Genomic DNA, 10,055 nt, shown 5'->3' on the forward strand with positions numbered 1-10,055 from the left:
CCCAGCCCAGCCCAGCTCAGTTCAGTTCAGCTCAGTTCAGCTCAGCCTAGCCCAGCTCAGCTCAGTTCAGCTCAGCTCAGTTCAGCCCAGCCCAGCTCAGCTCAGTTCAGCTCAGCCCAGCCCAGCCCAGCTCAGCCCAGTTCAGCTCAGTTCAGCCCAGCCCAGCTCAGTTCAGTTCAGCTCAGTTCAGCCCAGCCCAGCTCAGTTCAGCTCAGCCCAGCCCAGTTCAGCCCAGCCCAGCTCAGTTCAGCCCAGCCCAGCTCAGCTCAGCTCAGTTCAGTTCAGCTCAGCTCAGTTCAGCCCAGCCCAGCCCAGTTCAGCCCAGCCCAGCTCAGTTCAGTTCAGCTCAGCTCAGTTCAGCCCAGCCCAGCTCAGTTCAGCTCAGCCCAGCCCAGTTCAGTTCAGCTCAGCTCAGCTCAGCTCAGCTCAGTTCAGCCCAGCTCAGCTCAGCTCAGTTCAGTTCAGCTCAGTTCAGCTCAGCCCAGCCCAGCTCAGTTCAGCTCAGCCCAGCCCAGTTCAGCTCAGTTCAGTGATGCTTTATTGGCATGACTGCAGTAATTACAATGTTGCCAAAGCAGAACAGGCCAACAGGGCACTAAAAAACAACAACTCTGATTGGTTAGACGGTGTTCTCTGATTAGTTAGACAGGTGTCAGTCATGTTCAGGTCGAGGAAAGACTGGGTGAAGCACTGCTTCAATGGGTGGGCATTAAAATGCGTTGGGTTAGTGAAGCAGAACACTCCCGTCACCTGAAGAGGGCGCTGTGTTGCACAATACCCACGACCTTTTTTAACATTGACACTCACAGAGGAAATAGTCCTTGTAATGAAATGTTGACGTCTAAAAAAAGAGGCTTTATATGTGTGTTATGTTTTTTGGTGAAGCACTGCTTCAGCTGTTGTCTTATAGAAACCTCCTCTGATGTGCACTAAAACGAGATGTGCGATAGACATTCACATCCAACAGCTGTATCCTGGTTCCACATTGCTGCTGCTGTAGCGCAGCTATAAACTACAGTCTGCAGCGGGGTGGTGGATGGTAGGTGAATATATAGTGTGTACTTGTAATATATGGGCTGTTGGTTGTTATGGTTAATTATTCAGCCATAACACAACTCTGTATAGTAGTGACATACCTGTTGTGCATACATGCTTGCCTCCAATGCCCTGTTGCTGTTCCATTTATTTCTTGTTGTTTTGGTTTCTTTTGTGTGTGAGTGATGTCTGCAAGAGCTGGAAGCTTCTGTGAACCGGAGTCCAATTCCTCGTGTGCATAGGCACTTGGGCAATAAAGTTGATTCCGATTACATCACAAAGTACCAAGACCATGGTACTAACTGGTGTAGGCAGGTTTTCATTCTAATCACACTACTCTCCATGACTCCTGTTGGAAACCGTTTGCTTCAGACTGAGGGTGGATGTTGTGGTTCTGGTGCCCAGGTGTCCATCCCATTCTGGTCGGTGGAAGCAACCCAGCAGCCAGGGGCCGAGGCCAGCGGGTCTCAGACCGACCCTCAGGCCCAGGAGGACAACCTGGAAGAGCTGATGGAGGTAGAGGTCGTCTCCCATGACAAGATGGCTGCCTGCTGCCACCTGGGCTGCATGCTCTGCTGCTCAGTTAACCAATAGGATCACACACCGAGTGTGTTACATTAACCAGCAGGACCACCATCTACTTCAACTGATCAGTAACATAACCCACTACATTACCTTGACTTAGTCTGACACTGTATACTGCCATAGTGCTCAAACACTTTTTTTTTAATAGTTGAAATATTGAGATGAACAATACCAACATTGTCTAAAATTAGTCTGCTCATGTACCTGTGCATTATTTAACTGAGCAATTTTCACAAAGTTCATTTTAAATATGAGAACTAGGACAAACAATTCACCAGCATGACCTTGTATTTGTTGCACAGGAGAAGGAAGGCAAGTTTAATTAAGCGTCCTTACCTGTCAATCTATTGATCAGCAGACTGGAATCAAAATGGTAAACAGCTGGCTGGAGAAATGTCATCTGTCAAATCTACACCAACGAGCTGTGCGGCACCGAGACAGCTTAGCAAGGCCCAGAATGACGAGACGAGAGAGAGAGACTAAATTTGTCTTGTGATAATAGTATGCTTAGTAACTATTGAATACTGCAGAAAGTACTACCTGCATGTACCAGTATGTTCTCTCAGACAGCCCTGAATCCTTTAATGCTGCCACCTGCTGGACCTTCTGATGGGGTCATCTCCATTTTAGTCAAACCAGAGAACGCACCTTTCAACATCCGCTGCTAGTAAAGTTGAAAACTTTTGGCCCTGATGGCATATGAGATTATTCTGCCTTGTCTGTGGTACTTGAAACCACCAACTATGGCTACTTCTTACTCAGGGAGTAGCTGGTCTGATGGTGGAGCCAGGGATGACGAGCTTCTACCTTTTCTCTAGCACAGACCCTTATCTGTCCAAGAAGTAAATGTGTATAAAATCAGACAATTAAGAACTTTATTCACATTGAAGGTTGAAACATAAAAATACTGTACAAAGCGAGCCGGACGTCAGACAGACACAGGACAGAGGAGGCCAGGAGCAGGACACTGAGGGATGCAGCACTGGATGAGGGTTGCTTCAGCTCTGGTAGGTTGAGTGTAAATGGGCTTTGAATGCTGAAAAGGCAAAATTATTAAAATATTTATTCCCTCTGACTTTCTTGGTGTGTTGATTGCTTCTACTTAGTTCTTGTTGTGTGGTGAGTGTCCAGTTCTCACCTTCCTGGTTGTCCCACAGTTCAGCTGCAGCCGTGTTCAGAGGACTCTCATTGTTTGGTTCTGCAGAACAGAGAAACAGGACTGAAAGATGAATAATGCCCTTCTAACTTGAAATGATTACACACAACAAAGCTCACCTTCCAGAATAAACAATTTTGATATGGTCAAGCTGTGGCTGTGTTTAAAAAAAACAAACCAAACAACAACCCAATACTAACTGTCATTCTGTCTGAATCTGTTTGGACCTCCCTGCCACCAAATTACAAGTAAATGATTAAAATAAAACGTGTTTGACAGTATGACGCAGCAGCCTAGACACCAGCTAGCTGGCTATGAAAGAAGGCAGCACCTCCAAGTAGAGACTGTATGGACAGCAGGATGGACCTGACATCATAGAGGGCAGACCACTTGTCCTTCAGGATGTCCAGGCAGATGAAGCCCTGCTCGTCCACGTTGGGGTGGAAGCAGGGGGTGATGAACTTGACGCATGGAGCTTTGTAAGGATAACCACTGGGAAACTCCAGAGACAGTTTGTAACGCAGCCCCTCATAGACCTGAGCAGAGATGGGAAGGGAGCAGGAGGAACAGAAGCAGGACTTAAAACATAGAAAACGTTGTTGGCCAACTGTGGCCTTTTGTCTGATATGATACAAAGATCACACTCAGAATGCAGGACGCATCAGACAATATCTTAACAACTGCACCGTTTAAATGTTTTGTTTTCAGAACCAGATTTTGTTTCCTTGAGATCTACATAGTGTCCTGGTGTCTGTGTGTGTAGAACAGACAGGGTTACATGTTGTGTGTAGAACAGACAGGGTTATATGTTGTGTGTACAACAGACAGGGTTACATGTTGTGTGTAGAACAGACAGGGTTATATGTTGTGTGTAGAACAGACAGGGTTACATGTTGTGTGTAGAACAGACAGGGTTACATGTTGTGTGTAGAACAGACAGGGTTATATGTTGTGTGTAGAACAGACAGGGTTACATGTTGTGTGTACAACAGACAGGGTTACATGTTGTGTGTAGAACAGACAGGGTTACATGTTGTGTGTAGAACAGACAGGGTTACATGTTGTGTGTAGAACAGACAGGGTTACATGTTGTGTGTAGAACAGACAGGGTTATATGTTGTGTGTACAACAGACAGGGTTTCATGTTGTGTGTAGAACAGACAGGGTTATATGTTGTGTGTAGAACAGACAGGGTTACATGTTGTGTGTAGAACAGACAGGGTTACATGTTGTGTGTAGAACAGACAGGGTTACATGTTGTGTGTACAACAGACAGGGTTACATGTTGTGTGTAGAACAGACAGGGTTATATGTTGTGTGTACAACAGACAGGGTTACATGTTGTGTGTACAACAGACAGGGTTACATGTTGTGTGTAGAACAGACAGGGTTACATGTTGTGTGTAGAACAGACAGGGTTACATGTTGTGTGTAGAACAGACAGGGTTATATGTTGTGTGTAGAACAGACAGGGTTATATGTTGTGTGTACAACAGACAGGGTTACATGTTGTGTGTAGAACAGACAGGGTTATATGTTGTGTGTACAACAGACAGGGTTACATGTTGTGTGTAGAACAGACAGGGTTATATGTTGTGTGTAGAACAGACAGGGTTATATGTTGTGTGTACAACAGACAGGGTTACATGTTGTGTGTAGAACAGACAGGGTTACATGTTGTGTGTAGAACAGACAGGGTTATATGTTGTGTGTACAACAGACAGGGTTACATGTTGTGTGTACAACAGACAGGGTTACATGTTGTGTGTACAACAGACAGGGTTACATGTTGTGTGTAGAACAGACAGGGTTATATGTTGTGTGTAGAACAGACAGGGTTACATGTTGTGTGTAGAACAGACAGGGTTACATGTTGTGTGTACAACAGACAGGGTTACATGTTGTGTGTAGAACAGACAGGGTTACATGTTGTGTGTAGAACAGACAGGGTTATATGTTGTGTGTACAACAGACAGGGTTACATGTTGTGTGTACAACAGACAGGGTTACATGTTGTGTGTAGAACAGACAGGGTTACATGTTGTGTGTACAACAGACAGGGTTACATGTTGTGTGTAGAACAGACAGGGTTACATGTTGTGTGTACAACAGACAGGGTTACATGTTGTGTGTAGAACAGACAGGGTTATATGTTGTGTGTACAACAGACAGGGTTACATGTTGTGTGTACAACAGACAGGGTTACATGTTGTGTGTACAACAGACAGGGTTACATGTTGTGTGTAGAACAGACAGGGTTACATGTTGTGTGTAGAACAGACAGGGTTACATGTTGTGTGTAGAACAGACAGGGTTATATGTTGTGTGTAGAACAGACAGGGTTATATGTTGTGTGTAGAACAGACAGGGTTACATGTTGTGTGTAGAACAGACAGGGTTACATGTTGTGTGTACAACAGACAGGGTTACATGTTGTGTGTAGAACAGACAGGGTTACATGTTGTGTGTACAACAGACAGGGTTACATGTTGTGTGTAGAACAGACAGGGTTACATGTTGTGTGTACAACAGACAGGGTTACATGTTGTGTGTAGAACAGACAGGGTTATATGTTGTGTGTACAACAGACAGGGTTACATGTTGTGTGTACAACAGACAGGGTTACATGTTGTGTGTACAACAGACAGGGTTACATGTTGTGTGTAGAACAGACAGGGTTACATGTTGTGTGTAGAACAGACAGGGTTACATGTTGTGTGTAGAACAGACAGGGTTACATGTTGTGTGTACAACAGACAGGGTTACATGTTGTGTGTAGAACAGACAGGGTTACATGTTGTGTGTAGAACAGACAGGGTTACATGTTGTGTGTAGAACAGACAGGGTTACATGTTGTGTGTACAACAGAACAGGGTTACATGCTGTGTGTAGAACAGACAGGGTTACATGCTGTGTGTAGAACAGACAGGGTTATATGTTGTGTGTAGAACAGACAGGGTTACATGTTGTGTGTAGAACAGACAGGGTTATATGTTGTGTGTAGAACAGACAGGGTTACATGTTGTGTGTAGAACAGACAGGGTTACATGTTGTGTGTAGAACAGACAGGGTTATATGTTGTGTGTAGAACAGACAGGGTTACATGTTGTGTGTACAACAGACAGGGTTACATGTTGTGTGTAGAACAGACAGGGTTATATGTTGTGTGTAGAACAGACAGGGTTACATGTTGTGTGTAGAACAGACAGGGTTACATGTTGTGTGTACAACAGACAGGGTTATATGTTTTGTGTAGAACAGACAGGGTTATATGTTTTGTGTAGAACAGACAGGGTTACATGCTGTGTGTAGAACAGACAGGGTTACATGCTGTGTGTACAACAGACAGGGTTATATGTTTTGTGTAGAACAGACAGGGTTACATGTTGTGTGTAGAACAGACAGGGTTACATGCTGTGTGTACAACAGACAGGGTTATATGTTGTGTGTACAACAGACAGGGTTATATGTTGTGTGTAGAACAGACAGGGTTACATGTTGTGTGTAGAACAGACAGGGTTACATGTTGTGTGTACAACAGACAGGGTTACATGTTGTGTGTAGAACAGACAGGGTTACATGTTGTGTGTAGAACAGACAGGGTTACATGTTGTGTGTACAACAGACAGGGTTACATGTTGTGTGTAGAACAGACAGGGTTACATGTTGTGTGTAGAACAGACAGGGTTATATGTTGTGTGTACAACAGACAGGGTTACATGTTGTGTGTACAACAGACAGGGTTACATGTTGTGTGTAGAACAGACAGGGTTACATGTTGTGTGTACAACAGACAGGGTTACATGTTGTGTGTAGAACAGACAGGGTTACATGTTGTGTGTACAACAGACAGGGTTACATGTTGTGTGTAGAACAGACAGGGTTATATGTTGTGTGTACAACAGACAGGGTTATATGTTGTGTGTAGAACAGACAGGGTTACATGTTGTGTGTACAACAGACAGGGTTACATGTTGTGTGTAGAACAGACAGGGTTACATGTTGTGTGTAGAACAGACAGGGTTACATGTTGTGTGTAGAACAGACAGGGTTACATGTTGTGTGTAGAACAGACAGGGTTACATGTTGTGTGTAGAACAGACAGGGTTACATGTTGTGTGTACAACAGACAGGGTTACATGTTGTGTGTACAACAGACAGGGTTACATGTTGTGTGTAGAACAGACAGGGTTACATGTTGTGTGTAGAACAGACAGGGTTACATGTTGTGTGTAGAACAGACAGGGTTACATGTTGTGTGTACAACAGACAGGGTTACATGTTGTGTGTAGAACAGACAGGGTTACATGTTGTGTGTAGAACAGACAGGGTTACATGTTGTGTGTAGAACAGACAGGGTTACATGTTGTGTGTACAACAGAACAGGGTTACATGTTGTGTGTAGAACAGACAGGGTTACATGTTGTGTGTAGAACAGACAGGGTTACATGTTGTGTGTAGAACAGACAGGGTTATATGTTGTGTGTAGAACAGACAGGGTTACATGTTGTGTGTAGAACAGACAGGGTTACATGTTGTGTGTAGAACAGACAGGGTTATATGTTGTGTGTAGAACAGACAGGGTTACATGTTGTGTGTACAACAGACAGGGTTATATGTTTTGTGTAGAACAGACAGGGTTACATGTGTGTAGAACAGACAGGGTTACATGTTGTGTGTACAACAGACAGGGTTATATGTTTTGTGTAGAACAGACAGGGTTATATGTTGTGTGTAGAACAGACAGGGTTACATGTTGTGTGTACAACAGACAGGGTTATATGTTTTGTGTAGAACAGACAGGGTTACATGCTGTGTGTAGAACAGACAGGGTTACATGCTGTGTGTAGAACAGACAGGGTTACATGTTGTGTGTAGAACAGACAGGGTTACATGTTGTGTGTAGAACAGACAGGGTTACATGTTGTGTGTAGAACAGACAGGGTTACATGCTGTGTGTAGAACAGACAGGGTTACATGTTGTGTGTAGAACAGACAGGGTTACATGTTGTGTGTAGAACAGACAGGGTTACATGTTGTGTAGAACAGACAGGGTTACATGTTGTGTGTAGAACAGACAGGGTTACATGTTGTGTGTAGAACAGACAGGGTTACATGTTGTGTGTAGAACAGACAGGGTTACATGTTGTGTGTAGAACAGACAGGGTTACATGTTGTGTGTAGAACAGACAGGGTTACATGTTGTGTGTAGAACAGACAGGGTTACATGCTGTGTGTAGAACAGACAGGGTTATATGTTGTGTGTAGAACAGACAGGGTTACATGTTGTGTGTAGAACAGACAGGGTTACATGTTGTGTGTAGAACAGACAGGGTTACATGTTGTGTGTAGAACAGACAGGGTTATATGCTGTGTGTAGAACAGACAGGGTTACATGTTGTGTGTACAACAGACAGGGTTACATGTTGTGTGTAGAACAGACAGGGTTATATGTTGTGTGTAGAACAGACAGGGTTACATGTTGTGTGTAGAACAGACAGGGTTATATGTTGTGTGTAGAACAGACAGGGTTATATGTTGTGTGTAGAACAGACAGGGTTATATGTTGTGTGTAGAACAGACAGGGTTATATGTTGTGTGTAGAACAGACAGGGTTACATGTTGTGTGTAGAACAGACAGGGTTACATGTTGTGTGTAGAACAGACAGGGTTATATGTTGTGTGTAGAACAGACAGGGTTACATGTTGTGTGTACAACAGACAGGGTTACATGTTGTGTGTAGAACAGACAGGGTTATATGTTGTGTGTAGAACAGACAGGGTTACATGTTGTGTGTAGAACAGACAGGGGTTACATGTTGTGTGTACAACAGACAGGGTTATATGTTTTGTGTAGAACAGACAGGGTTATATGTTTTGTGTAGAACAGACAGGGTTACATGCTGTGTGTAGAACAGACAGGGTTACATGCTGTGTGTACAACAGACAGGGTTATATGTTTTGTGTAGAACAGACAGGGTTTACATGTTGTGTGTAGAACAGACAGGGTTACATGCTGTGTGTACAACAGACAGGGTTATATGTTGTGTGTACAACAGACAGGGTTATATGTTGTGTGTAGAACAGACAGGGTTACATGTCGTGTGTAGAACAGACAGGGTTACATGTTGTGTGTACAACAGACAGGGTTACATGTTGTGTGTAGAACAGACAGGGTTACATGTTGTGTGTAGAACAGACAGGGTTACATGTTGTGTGTACAACAGACAGGGTTACATGTTGTGTGTAGAACAGACAGGGTTACATGTTGTGTGTAGAACAGACAGGGTTACATGTTGTGTGTACAACAGACAGGGTTACATGTTGTGTGTACAACAGACAGGGTTACATGTTGTGTGTAGAACAGACAGGGTTACATGTTGTGTGTACAACAGACAGGGTTACATGTTGTGTGTAGAACAGACAGGGTTACATGTTGTGTGTACGAACAGACAGGGTTACATGTTGTGTGTAGAACAGACAGGGTTACATGTTGTGTGTAGCAACAGACAGGGTTATATGTTGTGTGTAGAACAGACAGGGTTACATGTTGTGTGTAGAACAGACAGGGTTACATGTTGTGTGTAGAACAGACAGGGTTACATGTTGTGTGTAGAACAGACAGGGTTACATGTTGTGTGTAGAACAGACAGGGTTACATGTTGTGTGTAGAACAGACAGGGTTACATGTTGTGTGTAGAACAGACAGGGTTACATGTTGTGTGTAGAACAGACAGGGTTACATGTTGTGTGTACGAACAGACAGGGTTACATGTTGTGTGTACAACAGACAGGGTTACATGTTGTGTGTAGAACAGACAGGGTTACATGTTGTGTGTAGAACAGACAGGGTTACATGTTGTGTGTAGAACAGACAGGGTTACATGTTGTGTGTACGAACAGACAGGGTTACATGTTGTGTGTAGAACAGACAGGGTTACATGTTGTGTGTAGAACAGACAGGGTTACATGTTGTGTGTAGAACAGACAGGGTTACATGTTGTGTGTAGAACAGACAGGGTTACATGTTGTGTGTAGAACAGACAGGGTTACATGTTGTGTGTAGAACAGACAGGGTTACATGTTGTGTGTAGAACAGACAGGGTTATATGTTGTGTGTAGAACAGACAGGGTTACATGTTGTGTGTAGAACAGACAGGGTTACATGTTGTGTGTAGAACCAGGACAGGGTTACATGTTGTGTGTAGAACAGACAGGGTTACATGTTGTGTGTACAACAGACAGGGTTATATGTTTTGTGTAGAACAGACAGGGTTAC

The 10,055-nt window shown here is 43.8% G+C and overlaps 2 protein-coding genes across 3 annotated transcripts in view; one reads left to right on the forward strand and one right to left on the reverse strand.

Moving 5' to 3' along the window:
- zgc:109913 (regulator of G-protein signaling 9-binding protein) overlaps positions 1 to 1,629 on the forward strand; it is a 74,863-nt gene extending 73,234 nt beyond the window's left edge. The window contains exon 4 of the mRNA XM_056301946.1: positions 1,441 to 1,629. Within this exon, the coding sequence (XP_056157921.1) occupies positions 1,441 to 1,629 (189 nt within the window). The remainder of the gene's footprint in view (positions 1 to 1,440) is intronic.
- Positions 1,630 to 2,378: 749 nt separating this feature from the next.
- ube2c (ubiquitin-conjugating enzyme E2C) overlaps positions 2,379 to 10,055 on the reverse strand; it is a 26,231-nt gene continuing 18,554 nt past the window's right edge. For both annotated transcript variants that reach the window (XM_056274636.1, XM_056274635.1), the window contains exons 5-7: positions 3,108 to 3,312; positions 2,759 to 2,818; positions 2,379 to 2,656 (exon numbers count right to left, since the gene is read on the reverse strand). In XM_056274636.1, coding sequence (XP_056130611.1) covers positions 2,619 to 2,656; positions 2,759 to 2,818; positions 3,108 to 3,312 — 303 coding nt within the window. In that variant the 3' untranslated portion in view covers positions 2,379 to 2,618. The remainder of the gene's footprint in view (positions 2,657 to 2,758; positions 2,819 to 3,107; positions 3,313 to 10,055) is intronic.

The sequence above is a fragment of the Lampris incognitus genome, chromosome 2 (genome assembly GCF_029633865.1).
Source record: "Lampris incognitus isolate fLamInc1 chromosome 2, fLamInc1.hap2, whole genome shotgun sequence".
Taxonomy (NCBI): Eukaryota; Metazoa; Chordata; class Actinopteri; order Lampriformes; family Lampridae; genus Lampris; species Lampris incognitus.